This window comes from Pyricularia grisea (genome assembly GCF_004355905.1).
Source record: "Pyricularia grisea strain NI907 chromosome Unknown Pyricularia_grisea_NI907_Scaffold_2, whole genome shotgun sequence".
NCBI lineage: Eukaryota > Fungi > Ascomycota > Sordariomycetes > Magnaporthales > Pyriculariaceae > Pyricularia > Pyricularia grisea.
In genome coordinates this window covers 1,363,518-1,384,100 of record NW_022156717.1, presented here as the reverse complement: position 1 = coordinate 1,384,100, position 20,583 = coordinate 1,363,518, and the positions used below count along the sequence as shown (strand labels likewise).

Genomic DNA, 20,583 nt, shown 5'->3' with positions numbered 1-20,583 from the left:
TGGAAATCCGAGAGCATTTTGATATTTCTCATCGACAGCACGTGACATCGTGTCTGCGCCGTGGCGTGTGCTATTTTCGGCGCCCCACTAAAAAATTGCTACTGCTCTTCAGAACGCGCCTTGCATCGCAAAGGAGTTAGGTGGGACTTTCAACCAGAATTGTTTCATTCTTGATATTTTCTTGCCGTCCACGCAAGCGCTATTTGAACTTTGGGGGCGTGGTCAAACCCCAATATTCCGCCGGCATGCTTCAATCCAAGCTTAGACCTTTCGTCTGCTGGCAATGTGTCGCTCGTAGCGCCTCCAACAGCCTCTCCCCCGCTGGCAATTCTTTGTGCCGGCCTGCCGTTAGCAAAACTCTTTCCTCTTGGAGGAACTTTTCGACCAGCTCCTCGTACAAACGCAACTTACTATCCTCTGTCAGTTCATGGTTACCCATGCTTTGCACCTGTTTGTCTTGGGGTACCATTCTGACTTTTGCAATCTGCTCATACAGCTTTTCGACCAAATCGACGATGCCAAATCAAAATCGAAAAGCGACGATGCTCATAGTCTCGTTGATTCGCTGCCCGAGGGTGAAATACCCGACCGGCTCCCCGCGCGCGAACGGTTACGTGCTTGGGACGCAGCCAATCCTCAAGGTAAAATCATGGCAATTCACGACATCCTCACGCCATCAAACCAACAAGACACTCTGAACAGCTTATCTTCGGCCCAGTCTAGCGAGTCCAACACGATGGACCCAGACGCGGAAGAAGATGCCGATCAGGATCAAAACCGTCCTCAACTTGGCGAAGACTTCCAGGCAAACTCTTTATTGATGAACCCTGGTGACCTGATCGAGGCCCGGGCTGGATCCTCAAGGGTTCCGCTACTGGCCGTGTACATCTGCCAGCGCGAAGGAGTGTACTACTTTTACTGTAGCGACGGCAGTCTCCACGCGCGCATGAGGCCCAAAACGAATTTTGTGGCTCCCGGGTTTGCCACCGAGGCTGAGCTGGCTCCCGTCAAGGGTCGACTGCCTCCATTAGGAACGCCAGTATCGGTGATAATGGATCGGGTCAAGGGAGGTAACGAAGGACCATCTCGCGAAGATGGTCAGGCTCTGCTAAACAAGATGGCCGAGTTTGTGCGGGATGCCGATCTTGTGTTGCAAGAAAACCACCGCAAGCTGGACGACCCATATCCCGTCCTTGCTAAGCAAGGTCTAGAATACATAACTGCCCACGAGGCCGCAGAGCACCTTCTGAGTGACAAAAACAGGAATCCCGATGGCAAATTTCCTGATCACGCTGTCTATGCCGTTCAGCGGGCAATAAAAAGTTGTGAGATTGGGATCCGTGTCTTTGAGAGCGCTGTTTTCGATCTGAAGAGCTGCATCCTCGAAGTCCTTCCACCCCATGAGATGGAATGTATCCAGGCCGTTGAGAACATGGTCCGCGAGCTTTATGCCAATCCAGCGGCTCTACAGGATGATCCCGAGGGGCAGAGGCAATTGATGAGACACAAGATTGGCAGTTTCATAATCAGGGCACGACAACAAATTGATCGGTATCGCACCGAGCGCCAGTTTAAGGACGAATGGCCTCTTATAGGGCTAGATCAACGCCAAGACCAGAAGGTTGATCTGAAAGCAAAGCCTTGGCTCAAGCCTGAAGACCTGCGAATAATGAGATTTTTGCACCTGTGGGCCGCAAAACAAGCTTTCACTATTGATTCCAGGGCAAACGTGTTTGGATCCCAGATTCTCCGGGCCACGGGCCGTTACAGCAACTCCGAATTCTTAGGCAAGGCTGTTGGCTGGCAGTTCCTGCAAGAAGTTGGATGGATCCTGCCTTGGGATGTGCAGTCACGGCATACCAGACACGTACCCGGCACAATCCCTGACAGAGCAGGTGGTCTCGTTAATAACTTGGAACCGTTGCCTGTCGAGATATCCGCACACGATCCCTACCCTGGCAGTCGCAAAGACTGGGGTGATGTACCGGCTTTCGCAATAGACGCTGCGGAAACAGAAGATATTGATGATGCTGTCTCTGTCGAACGTACTTCGACAGCTGATCAATATTGGATACATGTTCACGTTGCAGACGTTGCCTCGGTTGTTCAGGCCAACAGTGCGCATGCCCAATATGCAGAGAGGTTGAGCGAAACTCATTACTACCCTGGCCACTTTGCACGCATGTTTCCCGACTTGGGCATACTACACAATGTCTCGCTCGCCCCCGGTAGTCGGGCGCTTACCTTTAGTGGTCTAGTCAATGAGCAAGGAGAACTCCTCGAATGCAAGATCACTCCTGGAATTCTGCGAAACGTTGTCAACATTGAGCCCGCAGAAGTCCAAAAGATCTGCCCTCAACCGCCGCTACCCGGGATGACGAATCAATCGGGTCTCACCCTCTGCGTTGGTGAGAGGTCCGGCTCGTTCTATCAGTCCATGGTCAAAAAGACAAAGTCTGCGGATGATCTCGCCACCCATGAGGTTGAAGACTTGAAACTCCTAGGCCGTCTTACAACCAGTTATGAGCTTCGGCGCAGTAAAAACTATGCCAGTCCACATCGGGGTGTTGGTAAGGAGAACAGAGTGAGCCCTGAGCTCTGGCCGGGAACCACACGATTTCAACTAGCCCCAGATGGGACCTTCCGTTCGTCCGGTGATATGGCCATTGAGGTGGCCATACGATCTCCTGATGTTGATCGAGTTTCTGATCTTGTCACGAATTCCATGATCCTCGCCGGTGAAATTGCCGGCCGCTGGTGTGAGGATCGCGGCATCCCTGTGCCGTATCGCACCATGCCTCAGGCGACGATGAATATGGACGTTCTATTACCTTGGGTCAAGAACTACTTGTATCCTCTGTTTGAGGCCAACCAGCAGCCCACAAAAGAAGACGTTGCACTCATCAAACAGCTCGCCGGCCCTGCCCTACTTTCCACCAATCCCGGCCGGCACTTCTGGCTCGGCCTGAACCACTATGTCAAGGTCACATCACCGTTGCGTCGGTATCTGGACGTTCTCGCTCACTTTCAGATCCACGCAGCACTGGCCGAAGAGGCCCGCACGGGTAAATCACTTCAGCCACCACCAGAGGGGGAGGACCACTCCTTCCTGCCATTCACCCGCGCCGACCTCGCAGCCAAGCTGCCACTTCTCGCGGTGCGGGAGGCCAAGATCCGCGCTCTATCGACACATGGCCCGTCTGGGCCGAAAGAATACGTGTACCAGGCCCTCGCCCGCGCATTTTATTTTAACGAGGCGCCGCTGCCATCCACGTTCGAGTTTCACATTGTTGAGTCATTGGCAACACGGCATCTCCGTGGCATGCTTCCAGGGTTGTGGAATCTTTTGGCCGATCTGCCTTACCGCAACTTGAACGGAGCAGTCAAGTTGTCTTCACAGCTGATCCCGGGCGATATCCTTGAGGTCAAGCTGGCCCGGATCATGCCCCTTGGTATACTATTGGAGGTCGAGGCTGTGAGGGCGTTGAGGGTTGGCGGTGAGGATGTAGTGGAGGATTATGGCAGTTCGGCTGCTGCTGGCGGCAAGGTCATTGCTGATGCGGATGCGCAAGCTGTCGCTGGTGAAGCGTCTGTGTGAGCAAATGGAGGAGTACAAGGCTTGTATTGATAGGTGTTTTTTTATGAGGCGGGTCGATCGGTTTCTCCCTAAAAAGCATGTTCGCGCAACACCTACATAGCTTCTTGTGTATTATTTTTTTGGTGCTGTCTATAATGTTTAGAGTCTATGTACGATGGATTAGAGATTTTCTGTTAAGGTGTCTGTATATGTTGCTGTGAATACGAGAAGTACAAGAAGACGTACGTGTACGTATATTATACCAAAGGAGACAGAAAGCTGGATCGGGTAATATCCTCGTGTGTCAGGGGAGTCTATGAGACCATTCATTCTGCCATACTCCCCCCTTCCCCTCCCCCTCCCCCCCCCCTTTTTTTTTTCCCTTTTTCTTTTTAAAAAAAAAAAAGAACCACCGAAAAGACCAAAAACCTGTGGCTGCCGGGGATCAGACGCCTGGACATTATTCACCAGCTATGACTCACAAGAAAAATACTCTAAAGGAGCAGCGAACATATATAATTTTATCAGATATAGCAGATATAGCAGATACTTTCACATTCGAAAACGCCCACAGGATATTACTGGCAAAGCTTAGGATTTGGGGTCTAACAATCTTTCAGCCCAGTCCCTCGACGAAACAAACCACGACAGCCACAAAAACCTCTTTCTCACGCCGCTGCTAATCATTTTGAGCATTTGCCTCGAAATTCTTGACTTTTTACGCCCAAAAAAAGTACTTTCTGCAAAATGATTACAGCGTCACAACAATCCACCGGCGGCAGGATAGTCGTCTTAAACGGCTTCCCCGCCACAGGCAAGCTGACAATCCTCAAGGAGGCCAAAAAGCTCCTGCCCGAGACGACGACGTGCCTGATGGACAACCACCTGCTCATTGACCCGGTGGCGGCAATCATCCCCGACCGGAGCCCCGAGCACCACGAACTGCGCCGCCTGGTCCGCGCGCCCATTTTTCAAAAGCTGAGGCAGCGCGCGCAGGCCGGCTATACCATCCTCATGACGGCGTGTCTGGCAGAGGAAGTCAAGGAGAACGTCCAGTGCTTTCGTGAGCACCTTGATTTGGTGCGCGGGACGGACGTGCCCATCTTTTGGGTGACTGCGCAGTGCGACGGGGAGGTTCTCGAGGAGCGGATCAGTAGCCCTGAGCGCTGCCGGGGCACAAAGACGAAGCTGACGGATGTGCATGCGCTTAGAGACCTGCTGCTGAGTTATACGCTTGTTGTTCCGCGCGAGGATGTGGTGGTGGGTGCGGCTCACTTGGTCGTGGCAACTCTGGATGCTAACGGGCCGGTGCAGCGGTCTGTGGATTCTCTAATGAGCATTATAGGCTGTCCCTTGTCGTCGGGGGACGATAGAGAGCGGCCATGTAAATAGCGGGGCGAATAAGAATTATATAAAGAATTGTATGAACGAAGTTATTCATTGGACCGTGCCTTGAAAAGCCTGGCAAGAGAATGTTAATTCACGCGGTTTACTTCCCAGCCCCATTGACAGCCGGGTTGATGTACCAACTACAGTAGGATTAATAGGCATCAAGGCTTCTATGGGTTGGGACCCGTCACTCAACTTCGGCTTCGAGGTTCACTCCTAAACACCAATGAGAATCCTGGGTTTCCCGTGAATGGTAAACGCGTTGAATTAGAAGTAGAGGGGATGAATTTGGGACCGCGTAAGGTGACGTTCCAAAGATGTGATTGCTTTCGTTGATGGATCAGATGCGTATAGCGGTTTCGGCTAAGCAAAAAGGATGCTTTTCTTGGTTTTGTTTGAGAATCGGAAAATAATGGGAGCCAGGCTGCCACCTGAGCTGCAGTGGTAGGATGTGATTTGCCAAGCCCCGCTCTGGGCCTTACAGGGCATTTTACGAAGTAAATTTGAGAGGTCAGCAAACCCCTATCCAGGAGCTACAGCACTTTCCTCAGCTGCGCAGGACCATTGATGAGCTGCGGGCTCTGCCGCCTCCCCCAGACGCTAGCGTCCAGAGCTGTAACTGAGGGCCCCTTCGCGATGCGCGCAACACCAGGGCGTTTCCCGAGTTTGGACTATTTCGGACAGTGCATGACTTTCATCTCTGGCTTCGCGATTACGGTGACATGTCCCAATGCCCAGAGAACTGGATGGAGGACGAGCAGAGCTGGCTAGACTTCCAGAATATGGCCGCTTTGCATGCTGGGCCCTGGCCGGCGCCGGTCTTCACTCATGTCGATTTTAATCCAACCGAAATTTTGGTCCGTGGCGATGAAGTGGTCGGTATTATCGACTGGGAGTGTGCCGGATGGTACCCCGTTTACTGGGAATACACGTCTACGGTGACCGTCTTGTCACTCGACCCAAAATGGCAAGAAATAGTTGGGCATTTCATGTCTTCTTGTCATTGGGACTTGACGCATGCCGAGGTTGGAAGCGCCATAACCTGTCCAGCGCGTCGGTCCTGTTCTCGGTCCAACTTCTGGCTTGGTCGATGCTGAATACCGTGACGGTGAAGGGGCCAATGTCGCCATCGCTGAAGAGGTCCAAAATCTTGTTGGCTTGTGAGTTTTCTTCTGGTTCCACCATGGTGCGCGCAGCCCGGATTATCTTGATAAGCTCCACCATACTGCGTGCAGCCTTTATTATCGCGTTGAACTCCATTTCGAGCGGACCCCACAGCAGCGTCGATGTGGCCGGCAAACAAACCTCCTGGACGGTCCAGATGCGCTGCCACCAGGCACAACGCATAAAGGACTTCAACGCCGCGCCGGCTGTGAGCCCTTGGCCGCTGGGGCTATAGGCGATTGGGTCGCTGCCAGGCCAGCGAAGAGTCTCGCCTCTGCACATACGCTCGCCCCCGATGAGACTCAGGGCATCCAAGGCGGCTTGGGCAGCCTCAACGGCAGCCGCTCCCGTCTGGCCGTCGATCGAGACGTCTCCCATCCAGACCAGGCAGCGCTCGCACTCTCGGTAGATGTCCTGCATCAGGCCTATCTGGTGCGTCTTCTCCTCCGTGTCTTGCTGGTTGATGCACACGGCGTCGGCCCAGACGCGCACCACATCGCCTGGGTCGCGGATGCGGTGCGGAGCGGCGGCGAGTGACTTGTTGACTTCGATGGGGCTGCCGTTGATGAATATGCGCGTCTTTTGTTGAGCGTCGCCCCATGCGTAAGAAAGAGCAGAGTACGCCGGTTTTTTGTCAAAGTCATAGATGCTGCAAAGGCAGTAAATTTGCTGACTCTGCCGGCCCGGGAGGATGGTGAGCAGGCGGATTTGGGTCACGCTGCGACTTAGCGGGACTGGCGTGTATGTTTGCTGGAGTGTATCCCGGCTCTGCTTTCGCCAGCATCAGCGTCCGAGGGGATGTTAAGAACATCCGAGATCAGCGTGAGCGTCGCTTCACTGGCAATGGTATATATTTTCCAGTCTTGGTCGATTGCCCGGAAACGAGGGTGACTGCTGCTAAAGATGCCATGCCCCTTTGTTATATGGGCTGTCAAGCTCCGCGCGACAACCGTACCTGCAAACCCTCTTGCCGACTACCACTTTTCCTCCCTCGCAATCGTATCTACTACCAACCAGCTTTTACCGGTGATAACACAATGCAGGCAGTTGCTGACGCTGCTGCGCCCGCCAAGGACCGAACCCCACACGGGGGGTGCTCAGGTGGGTGATCACAAGTGAATCTCTTCGGTGTATGCTTTTGATCAATTTGTCGCCTTGATTTACTAGGCGAACGAAACACACGACATTTTTCTAGTGGTTCGCATTTGAAAGTCGGGGCTGCCAAGATGAGAATCATTGCAGAGCTGCGGCGTGGGTGTCCTTTGGCTGATGTCATACCGGAACAGGCCCGTCGATAAGCTCCATGAATAACGTGAGAGGTAGGCCATGATGGAGAAGTACCTTCTGGATATAACGTTGTTTTTATGCCTGTCGAGCAGAACATCGCTCAACTCCTGATCGCGGCCGAATAGACAACTTCACTATAACTGTTAGAAACCAGAGGAGCGGTAACGGAAAAGAGATATCGGGGCTTTTGAAGTTATAAGCCATCGTAATGCTGAGCATAGTTGGCTTTGAATGATGGTGGAGCGAGTTTGCCGTTCGGTACCGGCGCTCGAACAGATACACAAAGGGTCAACACAATCACCGACTCTGGATTCATCATTCTGCGCATAACATAAAAACTCGTGGTTGTCGGAAACTATTGAGAAATTATTGCACAAGTTATGGTGCAAAAGCTACATATAAAAAAGGTGCTACCTGCCAATAATTCGAGCAAGCAGAGTGAGTCAAAGTATTGGGACAGGTATCCTTTAAGAGGTCAAGGCAGGGCGAACTACTTTAAGTTGCTTAAACGCTGGCTCTTCTTGGGCTCAACGTCATTACACACCAGTTTTGGCGTTGCAATGAATAAACATCATCACCAGCCTGTTACAGAAGAGTGCCTTGTCAGACTAAAGTAGGTAGAAGATCCCTTTATTTCCTCGAGACAGGTTGAACAAGGTGAACGACAGGTGCACCGCTTTATTAGGTGGTTAGAAAGGCAACCTAAAAAGCGTAGGCTTTTATTTGCCGTTCGTTCACAGATTAATGATGCCGATTGCGGCTGCCGTGACCACCATTACCGAGATCTCGTTTACAAGGAAGAAAGGCCATCCTGACCTCGAGGACCCCGAGTTCTGGCCGGGCCAACTTTGTTCTCTCGAGAAATGCAATCTTGCCGTCAGGGTGAAATTACTGGTTTCCACCCAAGTGGTTAACAGTATTTTGCAATTTTGTATAGAGACAGTCCGTGAAATAAAAGAGGCTGGAAACAAGTTACTGGATTTTAGAAAGCCAATACCGTATCTTCCTCAATCCCTATGTCGCTCTCCCTCGTTTCACGATAAAGCCCCCATCGAAACCAATCAACCACATATTCTCGTCCTTGTCAATCAGGATGTTGTCCTACTTCGCATCCTCCCATACTATCCCGGCTTTGTGAAGACGGTAAACCATGGCGGCGAGATTATTTCTCAGCGTTGGCGAGTCGTTGGGCTGGCCGAATAAGCCGCACATATCAAACGGCTGGCATAGGGGCTTGCCTTGGGTTCGATGTATTCAAAAAGCAGACCGACAATGCGCCGGTTTTTTGGGCGTGTCGCCATCGGTTACTAGGCCGCGCAGGCGACCAATGCGCATTTCTGGTGAGATTTTGCCGTTTTGCAACGCTTCTGATATTCTTAGGTAGGCACAGAGTTCACGGATAGCCGACTTATCCCGGCGTCGAAAGTCTTTAAAGTGGCAAACAACGTTCCCTTTTAACCAGAGCTCTGCTTGAGGTCCACCGAAGTGGATTTCCGTCGGATGTTGATGTGATGCTCAGGACATCGTGAGATGAATACCAATCCGGCATCCATTTGTCCAGCTCGAGGTTTTCCAAGCCCCACTACAACAGTCCTGGACGAGTATAGGGGTTTTTGTATTCCCTTCTTGGTGCGATCTTGTTGCCCTCGCCAACAGTCGCAACAAGCCTGAACCACTCGGTGTTGAACCAATGATGCAGTGTAAGCGGTGGGCTTGGCGGCTTCGGGGCTAGAGCCGAAAGGATTTCTTCAAAGGGTTCTGCCAAACTTCTCAGCTGCCAAATGCTGCGACTCGAAGTGATCCTCGTCTTCGTTCTTGTCTCCGTTCTCGTCATCCTTCGATATCTTGAGCAAACGGTGATAGTCTGCGAGGAGCATTGGTGCCGTCTCCAGACTTGAAGGTGCCCATTCGAGGTAAAAGACGGCTCCAAGAGATGGCACGGTTATGGTGCACTTGTCATCATGGATGCTGGTGGTCCAGCTTGCGATGCACGAGTCTGGCCCCATTGCTTAGTCCAACAAAACTATCTACATACTTACCTAAAACTATGAATGAGCTTGGGAAAGGAAAAGGCCCATTTATAACTGAGGGATGTATGACTATCATGGCGCAGTGTTGATGAGAAGTCAATATTGCTTTTTTAATTCTCCACATGTCTTGTCTTTTTTTTTTCTCAACGAAGAAACAAGTGGCTTGCCCGGGATGAAAACCCTCTTTGACCGATCAGCCGACCAACCAAACCATGACTGGCGACAGGGCTTGGCAATATCCTAGCCGGACGGACAACCCATAAGCGGCACTATATGATTTTCTGATGGGCGAATGATATAGCTTCGCATTTCGCTTGGTACAAACCGATAACAATCAAGGCATTAGAGACTGTCGCTCCCGGGACAAAACTATGCAGCTTATAACGTGGTATAGGCTCATCATCATGAAATTGACTTGCCGTCAGGTGCGAAGAGGATGCTGGCTCCCAGCTTCATTCTCGAGTAATTCCAATGCATCCTTCTTTTTCATAGGATTGACTTTAATAATGCTTTTTGCAACCATTTGTCAGCTTCCGAGCGATTATTTCGCTCCTGGTGATTATTAGGAGTGAACCCTGAGGAACTTTGCGGCAAACAAGGCAGTTGTGGCGTCGTTCGCATTATCCATAAATGAGGAGCCACAGGCCGTTTTCTACGCTGCGAAGTCACTGCTCGAACAAGCTGTGGGAGGTCCACATCAGGTTAGTTTCTTCCCAGGAGCTTGAAGGTTTCAGCAGTATATAGGAAGACCTCCTCCACATGCGATTATATTTGCGCGTATAAATCCAAAACACCCACCCGTATGGGACTGTTTTCTCGCGTTGTGTCGTTCACTCGGTAGGCGTACTCGATTGTGAGTTGTGGCTTGCCTATCCGCCCAATCCCACAAGCGCAGCGCGGAAAGCCAGTCTTGGGCAGATGTGGGATACCCGGTTCATAATGGCCACGCATTTGACAAAGTTGGCTTAGCGATCAGAAGGGGATTGCAAAAGTATAGCTCAAGTGGTATTTCTGGTCGTTCTAATAAGGTTAATTAGCGTGGGGTGGGAAATTTTAGTGATCGATCCACTATTCATCCCCACATGTAACCCTTGGCTGGACCCCCCTTACGGAAGATAATCTGGCTTTTGCTGGTCTATTTGGATCACTGATGCGCAATATTCTGCTTGGATGTTTACAGAGAGGATATTGCCTCATCAGGACACAGCGCAAAGAGCTGGCCAAACAAATAAACAGACACGTAATGCAAAAAGAAGTCCCGGGCTATAGCGCAGGGAGGCAAAACCCTGTATTGTCCTTGCATATACCACCTTCCGAACCTTTTAAACAACAGTGCTTGTGAGCCGATTTACCGTTTAGGAAATTATAGCCGATCCGCCCAGCATTACAGCAGGCGTGTTTGGTATTGTTGTCCCAGAAGAGTGGTGCCAACAGTGGGGATCCATGTTTGGATTTACTTTCAGAGGTCGCAGCGTATAGATTTTTGCCATCAGCAGGCACCGAAGTTATCGATTTACTCTTGACTGGAAATAGGCCAGCCGCCCACATTTTTAACCTCGTAACTCTTGCTTTATTATTAGTGCCTGTCAGGGTCTTAGTACGATAAAAACAGCATTTTCCATATCTTCAGAATGGAGTTACATCAGTGGCTGTTATTGAACCAACTGGTCTAGGATCCAAGCCTTGTTTCTGGGAGAGAAATGGTTTGTAAGAATGCTGCTCTTGTCAGCATTTTGTTCTTGCCTCCCTCGGCTTTACTCTCCAACCCAAGCCTAACAATCAAGCCTGTTTTGAGTATCGGAATTATATGCTTCTACTCAGATCTTCGTTATATTCATTATCTTTAAATGCTACGCTTCTAGATGGGAAATGCGATGCGGCATAGTTGAGTCACTGCTATGTCGCAGTCCACGACCGGAGCCGTCGCTCGGTCTGACCCAGATTTGTTGACGCGAAGCATCGATTATTTTCTGGTACCTCCTCGCACATTCTTCATGAAAAAACAGCCCATCACTGGAGTGGCGAGGGTGGCTGTCCTCCCACCGTAGTTTCGAGGCCCTAGCTGTTGGGCGTGCTGAAGCTGGAATGATGGTATAGTCTGGCTGTTGTAACTGCGACGCGTAGCAACACGCGGATCTGCTCGATCCGCTTTATTATCTTGGTGGCGGCTTTTTTAATCCTCACACTCAGAAGCTTTCGGCGCTGCAGCGCCTCGCGGGTGATTGTATTAGGCTTTTCCTACTATGGTGATAACTATGTTAGCTTTCATACATTTCGTTGGGTATAAGCAGGTGAACGAGCTTACGCTCCGTACTAATTAAGCTTGCATATTTTCCGACTTTTCTCTTTTTTTTCTCTCTCTCTGCTTCTTGTATATTCTTTGTACTGTCCATCTTGTTTTCTTTTGCGTCCTTCCTGGCCAAAACCCATTTGTGTTTGGGCATCACTGCCTTATCCCTATAAACCTCCTACCGTTGCTTAGGGGTCGTCGCGTCATATTGAACACGCGAAAACCCCGTCGCGTCAGAAGTATGGATATCTTCCATAAAATACTGGTATCGCTCATCTATCTCCACGTCGGTGGGCACCTCTTTCGTCGATATAAATGCCCTTTACCTCCTTAACGACTTTGCGATCCGGTTTTCCTTAATATGTTTGCAGGCCTAATAGCAGATGGGATATACACCATTGAACCCTATTGCACTTTTCGTCGTCCACCACCTTTTATAAGTCCGCGTCTTGCCAGATCGTAATCATGCTACCTAATGGGGTACTTCAGCCATTTAAGAAAGAAAAACAAAAGAAACTTGTTCGACGGCGGAGGTAGCGGCGAAGGCGTGCAACTTTCTAACTCATATTTTTAGTTTTTTTTTGTCAAATATAAATGCCAAATAGCGCCGTAACAATCACTGACGAGTTTTCGACCCACTACTAGAAAGCCTCGGTCACTGGAGCTTGGTTTCACTACTTGGTTTGCGCCATGGTCGTCTCCCGGAAACCTCCCAGGGTAGGCAAGGCCTCGGGGCCGGCCAAAAGAACATCACATGAAGCGGCCCTGATGAGACAATTGAGGGCGGCGTTTGATACAACGGCTCCGGCGACGGGTATAGCAATGGTTGATACTTTGCTCGTTCAAAAATGCTCCAAGACCAAACTAAACGTTTGGTTTTTGGTTTTCCAGGGGGGGAAATGGGCTTTTTACTTTGAGGTCCATCAAAGAGGCACTAAGCCTCACCCAAATAAATCTTCTCTTTTTTGTCAAATTTGCAAGCCTTTGTTCCCAAATTTTGCAATGCCGGCCAGTGCGTTACGATTCTTTTTGAGTGCGGATTTCCATAAGTTTACGAAAGTTTGGGGTGTCTTGTTCGTCTACCAAGTGTCGACTTAGGCATACATCAAATCCTCCAGATGTTCCCTTAATAAATTTAAAACCCGAGCGGCTGGAGGTGGGTGGTGCTGTATAACGTATAATATTTTACGTTGCTGTTGGATCCGCCCAAAATAAAATAGACTAGATCGGCATAATCTTCATTTTCTTCTTCTTCTTCTTCTCCCAGTCGGCCTCTGGTATGCCACCAATCTGAACACCCGCCGGCAAGTCCCTGTCCAAAGCATATCCGCAGCCTTCCTTGGCTTGAATCATGACAATGTACTGCCGATCACTGCATTCAATCGTCCACTTGACGGCTACACTGCCAATTAGTGCAGGTATTGATGAGGTTTTCATGTCGGGTGCTGGACATTGGGCAGTAAACCGGCACAATTCGTCTTCTACTGCGGTACCAAATGGTAGGGCAGTCATAATAAGAAGGAAAATGGTACTAAGAAGCATGTTTCTAGTTGAAACGAGTAATATATGTGGCAGGTAAAATCTCAAAAGTAGGGGCAAGAAATAGGAAGTGAAGAATTGTAGTCCTAAAGCTGGAAAATAGTATTATCTAAAGTCGATAAAGCTAAATTATACTAAAAGCTGAATAGAAGCCAATGCACCTTTATATACTTTTTATTACCTGTGTTTGACACGTTGCTAATTAATATGTTTCCATAGTCACCATTGCTTTAAAGATGTTATTAATTACGAGAATATCCATGCGGACCTTTGAGCTTTGCACCCCTTAAAAGCATAGACGTACAATTTATAATATTAAGCAGTTACTTTTTGCAATACCTTGGTTTTTTTTTCTTTGCATATTTGGACGCAGGGTTGATATTTCGCCTATTCTATTTTTAACTCATTAGAATATGCGGTCCAGAAGTGGTCAGGCCCCTGAAGTGGTCACCCTCCCGAAGAGCGACCATAAAACTTGCAAGCACTGAATTGATCACTTTTTAACTGTAAAACCCTATAAAACCTATATCTATCTGTTCGTTGGAAACTTCTCTTCATCCTAATTCACAAATAAAGCCGTAAATCCGGACCCGTAATCCTGAATTTGGTATTATTGGCGGATTTTGGCCTTTATAGCCTTTTTCCTATTATCCAGCCCGTAAACCGCATTTTGGATATTTACAAACTTGTAAAAAACGTTTTAAGCTTCGCAACGCACGCGTTTTTTAAATACAGGTTTAAAAATTTTAATTTTTTCGTACAACCGTTCGTTTTTTTGGGTAAAATTAACCATTTAAATAATTTAATAATCCATCCTTTTAAATATTTTACGTATAAAGGCCGAAAAGTTTTTTTTATACCCGGTTAATTCGTTTATAAATTTTTTAGCCTATTTGTTAAAATTTTAAAAGGTTTTCGGCGTTAAAAAAACGTTATTTTCGGTATTAATATCGAAATTATATTCGTAAATTTGCGGTTAAACGACCTTTAAATTTAAATTTATTACCCGGTCCGAAATTAATATTTTAGGTTTTTTGGGCGGCCAAATCCCGGCGGCGCGGAAACCGGAAATTACGTTGTAAATTAAAAAACCGGTTTTAAAAACATTTCGATACGTTTTTAAAAAACGTTTTCGTTATTTAAAAACGTTAATATCGAACGAAACGAACGATTTTATATTTTCGCGGTAATATATTTTTATAACGTTAAAAATTAAAACGTTAAACGGTTAAATAATATATAAATTGTAAAAAAGTAAATATTCGAAAAAAACGCGATTGGTAAAAATTTCGAATATAAATTTAACCGATTAATATATTAAAATTTAATCCAATATTAATAACCGCTATTTAAAAACGTTTTTTGGCTTCGTTTTTGGCAAATAAACCTACCGTAACCATTTAAATGCGATTTTAACGTTGGATTATTTAAAGGACGTTAAATCGTACGCCTAATCTTCGATTTCCGGTAAAAACTATTACGTTTAAAAAATATTACCGGTTTAAATTACGGTAAATGTAAATTTTCGGCCTTAAACGGTAATTATTTCGATTATTATTACCCAAATCGTATTCAACGTTTGTTTAATTTTAATTTTATTCGGTCGTTTTACGTAGGCCGAACCGTATACCTTTCCAACAATTATATCGCCCTGTTAAAAACCGTATTTATTTATATTTACGATATTTTCGGATTTAATTTCGAATTTGTTAATAATTTATCGGTATTAATTATAAAAAATTCGGATCGATTTTACGGTAATTTCGTTAATTCGCGCGCCTTTTAATAAAATATCGTTTTTGGCCCTAATATCGGAATTCCGGCGTAAAAAGCCTTTTAGCCAACGGCGGCCGAAAACGTAATCGCGTTCGTTAAAAGGCACTAATAACGAGGCGAATTTTTTAATTAACCGGTAAATCGGTACTTTTCCAGCCAGTTTTTTAATTTCGATTTAACGGTTAACGAATTTTTTCTATTCGTTAAATAATTTTTATTACGGTTTATAAACCTGTAATCGATTAACGTTACCGTTAACGCGTTTTTTAAGGGTGGTTTTTGGTACGGCCCACGCGCGGGCGGTTACGGCCTTCGAAAAGCCCTTTTAAACGGCCTGAACGGCCTGGGATAGCCTAAATTCCAGATTTGTAGGCATTACGATTTTTTTCGGCTTTAAAAACGCGTTATTTGCGGTGCGTTAGGCGCGTTAAAGTGGAGGGGGTATGTTTAATCTACTGAAATTCGCTAACAAAATAGGTGTCCACTTTAGGGCCCTGACCACTTCAGGCCCGCCCGGTCTAGACTTTCAAATACCTTAGGGTACTTGATTAGTGCGTATGGAAACAAATTATTGTATCTAATTTTAGGCAACAGAAAATACATCTGCAGTGCGCTTTTAACTTAAGACTGTTAGCTTGATAAGCAACGTTAAAAACATTTCTTAAAAAAAAGCGTAGCAAATAGTTCTTTAAATCCTATGGCTTAGTAGTATTGCTATAAGTTAATTATGAAGCAAATGTCAGTAGTGCATTACCTATTTGACACTGTAAATATCGATACACCTCGCTTCCGCGTTGGAATGGGGCTGAAACAAATAAATGATTCGAGTTGCTTTACAATGCCTTTCCAGCTATTTTAGTACAAGGGAAGCTACTTGCAATCTGCTGCAAACATTATATAAATTTTACGGGCAGGCAACTTTGCGGCCGATACAGGTCAGACTGCTTTCTTGGTTGTAGCGCACCAGGCCACCTGGATGGCCGGGACACGGGTAGAAGCCATCCCAATCTTGATCCGTCGTGGACCGAAACGCCTCAGCTATGGGCTATCTGCCTGGGACTATCCAGGCCCAGCTCAAGTAAACCCAGCAATGTCTTTGGCAAGGCAGACGTGCACGCAGATGAAACTCGAGCTCCCCGGGATCTATTTATCCTATTAGAGGCCAAGGGAAGAAGGGTGAGCTTTTGAAGTCTCCGGGTCTTCGTTCCAGCATTCGTGACGGAGACGCCCGACGTCCTGCCGAGAAACGCGGCCGTCGACCTCATATGGTCCCAAACCCACGAGATCCATCAAGGACTGGGGCGATTTAGACCAGACGGCAACATCCGGAACGGGATCCGATGTGAACAGAGCTGATAGGCTTTCCCGAAATTTTAACCAGATCACTGACAATCTTTGCTTTCTTGCCACAGCAAGCAAGCGTTTCGTACCACAGAGAGCCAATCCTCTGGCGTCTGAGGGCTAGCAAATGAGCCAGCCGCTCTATATTACCTCGTTAGACCAGCGACTTTACTATTTCTTTGGCGCCGTCGAGCCAATGACTAACCGGATTACAGTCCACGCCCGGTTCCCAGAAGACTGACCAATCGCCGATGCAAGAAACTTAGGGGTCAAACTGAGAGTTCGACAACGATGGAATGTTTTCGGCAAGATAAGAGAGGTTGACTGTCTCATCTTGCATAGATATGAAACTGGCCTTTTCCGAAAAGCCTCACCAAAGCCTATAGGCGCTCTTAAAACGATCGGCAGTGTGTAGTGAGGAGGAATGATGATATCAGGCGGACCCTCTCTCTCTCTCTCTCTCCCTCATCAGAAGATGCGATGTCCGATACCAACTCGGACACATTGGTAATGTTTAATGACATGGCGTACGATCACGAGAAACATTAGCGATGTTCCAAGTAAAAATTCGTCATGGCGTGGTAGCAGGAGGCAGAGGATAGGAGCAGCAGAAACGTTGGTTATGGAACAAGCAAACTAACCAATGCGTCCTCGCCAAGCCTGGGAATGTCATGTCTTGTCGGGCAACATCCGCTCTGGCTTAGTGACTCAAACGTCACGTGTGACTTTCAACCACCTACCAAATTCGGGCAGGCTGCTGCGCCCCGTCGCCGTCACTTTTTAAAGTGGTCATAACCCCTCACTCTTGCTGCCTTGGATTTCTTGCATTGGCTTTCTACCGCGGTGCTCCAAAACATCCTCTGATCCCAACAAGGGCCGGATTTTTCGTAATGTACTGCGACATTTGCATCCAGGCTTTGCGCGACGGCTTCCATAATGATGAGTCGAGACACCACAGAACATTTGCCTCGTTCAAAGCGTCTGCTTCTTCCTTTTGTGCAATCTGTTCCTGCCTTTGGGAAAAGGTGACAAGTCTCCCAAACGGATTTGGAGATGCAGTCCAAGAATGGATTAGGCAAGGAGACAATCCCATGACAGGCGACGGACACATAGATGACTATGCTACAATCTGGAGGCTCAAATGGGGTTCGAACCACAAGTTTTCCCTGATAGTCGCTTGTAATACCTGGAATGTCAGATATCTTGATGATTTAATCACGAGTGATATTGATACTCTCGAATGCGAGTTCGGGCTGGTAAACTTCACGGATGGTAAGTTGAACTCTCCTCCGTAATAACACAGATGAAATTACCTTTGTAACTAAGTGGTTATTAATATGATGCATTTCGTATAGAAACGGCTGAAGCATTCTTCCTGCTTGGGACCAGTACTTTCACTGAACCTTCGAAGAATATCGCCGGTGCTTGGATTCAGGACTGTATAGCAAATCATGAATCTTGTAGCAAGCCTCAATCCGTTGCTGAATGCTGGTTACCAACGCGGCTGATTGATGTGGGAGACGAAGAGAGCAATACTGTGCGCGTGGTGACCACCGCAGAAGAAACCCGATTTGCAGATTCGCCTGCTCAATACGCTACCCTAAGCCATTGTTGGGGCGACGCCAAATTTCTCAAGCTATATAGGTCAAACCTGAGCCATCTTCACAATGGCATACCATTGACAGACCTGGCCAAGACTTTCCAAGAGGCTATCCGCGTCTGCCATCACTTCAAAATTCGCTACATATGGATCGACTCACTATGCATTATCCAGGATGAGAATGACGACGACTGGTCGAAAGAGTCTACAAATATGGACAAGGTTTACGCCAATGGGTTTATCAACATTGCTGCTGCAGCTTCCCATGACAGCTCCCAAGGCCTTTTCCGTCAACGGAACCCAGGTTTAAGCCCCGTCTATCCACCTGTATATATTGGCTCCTCCAATAGTAAAATTCAGCAACAAAAATACTTGGTTATACCCAAGGCTGAATGGAAAAACAACGTGGAAAGAAGCCCTCTCGGCCAGCGTGGTTGGGTTTTTCAAGAAAGACTCTTGTCGCCAAGGATTCTCTTCTTTGGCGCCCGCCAGCTTTATTGGCAATGCGGCGAAAAGTTGCTCAACGAGGAGGGAACTCCCATGGAGCGTTTATTGGGGGAATACGACCCAGACGCCAAGCTAGCCTTTACACGAATGTTGAACGATGATGTTTGTTCCGAAGACATTCTCAACCTTTGGTGCGACATAGTCATGGCTTATTCGCAAACGAAGCTCACCAAGGATACAGACCGCCTTGTCGCGCTCTCTGGTCTAGCCAAGGTTTTTGGTTCAAAGCTGCCGCAACATCAATACGTGGCAGGCTTGTGGCAGCAGAGTAGCCTCTTCAGGTGGCGGGTGGAATCCACGTTGTCCCCGCCGCCGTCGTCACCTGCCAGGAAAGACGACCAGAAGTATTGCGCACCGTCGTTTTGTTGGGCCTCTGCAGACTTGCCGTGCAGACTCTCTTTTGAATCAGAGTTTGAGAAAACTTATTATACAATACTGGATATGCATCTAAGTTATGCTACCAAAGATCCTACGGGTCAGGTTGTTGGAGGGCACCTGGATGTCCTTGCAAAACTCAAGCTGTTCAGATTTGGCCCGGAACACAGTCTCCAGGCGGGGACCTTCGTGTCATATTCGATACTCGGCATAGAAGTTGTCGATGGGACTCCGAAGCCAGGAGAGTGGTTCTGGATGGAGAAAGTCGGCCTCGATCGTGCTCTTGACTTTACTGTAAACGCTGAACAGGATTACTTTTTATTTGTTGCCGGTGTTGACCACTCATACCGTGAGTTTGATATGTTTCTCGATTCTGACCTTTTTTTAAAAGTTGATGCCGATGAAGAGTTCAAGAATTTGGTCAAAGAACATGTTGGGGAGGGTGACGTGACATGGGTTTATGCATCACTTAGAGCCCACTGTGTCCTTCTTGCAGTGGTAGATGCGGATGCTGGGATTTATCGCCGGATTGGGACGGCCATATCATCCAGTCGAACTCTGACAGTCAAAGGGTTTGAAAGGAGTCTTCAATATCGCCAGCACGATTTGCTTACTTACGAGACGCCTCAAATAACGATACCTCATCGAGGTATGCGCGGGGAGGAGCACGTCTTTCGCATCATTTAAAAACGGCACCGCGCTCGCGAGAATCTGGGGGTATACACCTTATAGAATCTCTCACATATATGGACCTTGCGAGCTGGTTATTGTAGTAGACGGTAACCATAGGTATGCTCAACTTTAGATTGATATACGAGTAGACCATGTTTGGTGTGCGTATGGGTACCGTTCTAGAAAACCCCAATCGTGTAGTCCACGACAATCGCTTTCTCTATAATCTGCCCTGCGGTTTTCACAAAAGACTGATGCACCGGGTCATTTGCCACATAGTAATCTCTGTCGTCGGGGCTTTCAAATTCGGCGACAAAGGCATATTGGATGCCATTCTACCACAAATGCCGTCAGAAATTCAGTTGGGGAAAAAGAAAAAAAAATATAGCCCGAAGAAAATATAATTACTTGAAGATTCTCCGGCGAATTGTCCTTGCCTCCGGACATGGACTTGATGTACGGCGTCTGGGACTCGGGATGCAGACATTTATCCTTCAAACCGACCATATTGGAGCATACCTAGGGTGTTTTCTGGTCAGTTTCCATTATTCAGACGGTCTTGGCACTAACATGGGTTTGATCGGGGACATACTTCCTGGATAGCCTCTGGGCTAGCATCGGCTTTGAATTGAAACAGTACGATATGTTTGATAGTCATGGTTCAAGATTTTGCTGTGGCCTGAACGGAGGGAGTTCTGAGCGAGGAGTGAAATGGGATTGGTTATTATTGGGAAATTAAAGCATTGCAGTATAAGGTGAATAAAACATATGCTCTTAGGCGGGGTCATGCACCTGTTGCTGTAGTTCAGGCGCTTCTGCCGTGACGTGTTGCAGCGGGGGTTGATTAGAAAAGCGTTGGATCCAACATGCTAAAAGCAAATCTCCCCGCAGCCGCCAAAAGCCGACCAAGCTTCAATGTTTGCGCTTCCATCACCAGAACGATTTGATTGGGACTCAAAATCAATGCCAGTTTCCCTGATAATAGATAATGTACCGAAATGGGCATTATTGCGATGTATCTCTCTTTGTCGTGGAC

At 47.7% G+C, this 20,583-nt stretch overlaps 10 protein-coding genes across 10 annotated transcripts; 4 read left to right on the top strand and 6 right to left on the bottom strand.

Annotated features, from left to right (window-relative positions):
* Positions 1 to 142: 142 nt before the first annotated feature.
* PgNI_02963 (uncharacterized protein) lies at positions 143 to 3,598 on the top strand (the record flags this gene model as incomplete). The annotated part of the gene is made up of 2 exons (XM_031123019.1): positions 143 to 419; positions 497 to 3,598. The coding sequence occupies exons 1-2, from the start codon at positions 246 to 248 to the stop codon at positions 3,596 to 3,598; spliced, it is 3,276 nt and encodes a 1,091-aa protein (XP_030983897.1). The 5' UTR covers positions 143 to 245.
* Positions 3,599 to 4,324: 726 nt separating this feature from the next.
* Positions 4,325 to 4,950, top strand: PgNI_02962 (uncharacterized protein; the record flags this gene model as incomplete). Its single annotated transcript, XM_031123018.1, has 2 exons — positions 4,325 to 4,893; positions 4,923 to 4,950. The coding sequence occupies 2 exons, from the start codon at positions 4,325 to 4,327 to the stop codon at positions 4,948 to 4,950; spliced, it is 597 nt and encodes a 198-aa protein (XP_030983896.1).
* Positions 4,951 to 5,688: 738 nt separating this feature from the next.
* PgNI_02961 (uncharacterized protein) lies at positions 5,689 to 6,063 on the top strand (the record flags this gene model as incomplete). The annotated part of the gene is made up of 1 exon (XM_031123017.1): positions 5,689 to 6,063. One exon carries the CDS (start codon positions 5,689 to 5,691, stop codon positions 6,061 to 6,063), a length of 375 nt encoding a protein of 124 aa, XP_030983899.1.
* PgNI_02960 (uncharacterized protein) lies at positions 5,954 to 6,914 on the bottom strand (the record flags this gene model as incomplete). The annotated part of the gene is made up of 2 exons (XM_031123016.1): positions 5,954 to 6,779; positions 6,805 to 6,914. 2 exons carry the CDS (start codon positions 6,912 to 6,914, stop codon positions 5,954 to 5,956), a joined length of 936 nt encoding a protein of 311 aa, XP_030983898.1.
* A 2,006-nt stretch (positions 6,915 to 8,920) lies between these two features.
* PgNI_02959 (uncharacterized protein) lies at positions 8,921 to 9,423 on the bottom strand (the record flags this gene model as incomplete). The annotated part of the gene is made up of 1 exon (XM_031123015.1): positions 8,921 to 9,423. One exon carries the CDS (start codon positions 9,421 to 9,423, stop codon positions 9,166 to 9,168), a length of 258 nt encoding a protein of 85 aa, XP_030985298.1. The 3' UTR covers positions 8,921 to 9,165.
* A 483-nt stretch (positions 9,424 to 9,906) lies between these two features.
* Positions 9,907 to 10,395, bottom strand: PgNI_02958 (uncharacterized protein; the record flags this gene model as incomplete). The annotated part of the gene is made up of 2 exons (XM_031123014.1): positions 9,907 to 10,128; positions 10,246 to 10,395. Coding segments are annotated over 2 exons (345 nt in total), but the record flags the coding sequence as incomplete, so codon positions are not given.
* Positions 10,396 to 12,411: 2,016 nt separating this feature from the next.
* PgNI_02956 (uncharacterized protein) lies at positions 12,412 to 12,761 on the bottom strand (the record flags this gene model as incomplete). The annotated part of the gene is made up of 2 exons (XM_031123013.1): positions 12,412 to 12,569; positions 12,683 to 12,761. Coding segments are annotated over 2 exons (237 nt in total), but the record flags the coding sequence as incomplete, so codon positions are not given.
* Positions 12,762 to 12,958: 197 nt separating this feature from the next.
* PgNI_02955 (uncharacterized protein) lies at positions 12,959 to 13,174 on the bottom strand (the record flags this gene model as incomplete). Its single annotated transcript, XM_031123012.1, has 1 exon — positions 12,959 to 13,174. The coding sequence occupies one exon, from the start codon at positions 13,172 to 13,174 to the stop codon at positions 12,959 to 12,961; it is 216 nt and encodes a 71-aa protein (XP_030985292.1).
* A 4,109-nt stretch (positions 13,175 to 17,283) lies between these two features.
* PgNI_02954 (uncharacterized protein) lies at positions 17,284 to 19,562 on the top strand (the record flags this gene model as incomplete). The annotated part of the gene is made up of 2 exons (XM_031123011.1): positions 17,284 to 17,665; positions 17,749 to 19,562. 2 exons carry the CDS (start codon positions 17,284 to 17,286, stop codon positions 19,560 to 19,562), a joined length of 2,196 nt encoding a protein of 731 aa, XP_030985293.1.
* A 164-nt stretch (positions 19,563 to 19,726) lies between these two features.
* On the bottom strand, positions 19,727 to 20,205 carry PgNI_02953 (uncharacterized protein; the record flags this gene model as incomplete). Its single annotated transcript, XM_031123010.1, has 3 exons — positions 19,727 to 19,882; positions 19,956 to 20,066; positions 20,140 to 20,205. The coding sequence occupies 3 exons, from the start codon at positions 20,203 to 20,205 to the stop codon at positions 19,727 to 19,729; spliced, it is 333 nt and encodes a 110-aa protein (XP_030985294.1).
* Positions 20,206 to 20,583: the final 378 nt, after the last annotated feature.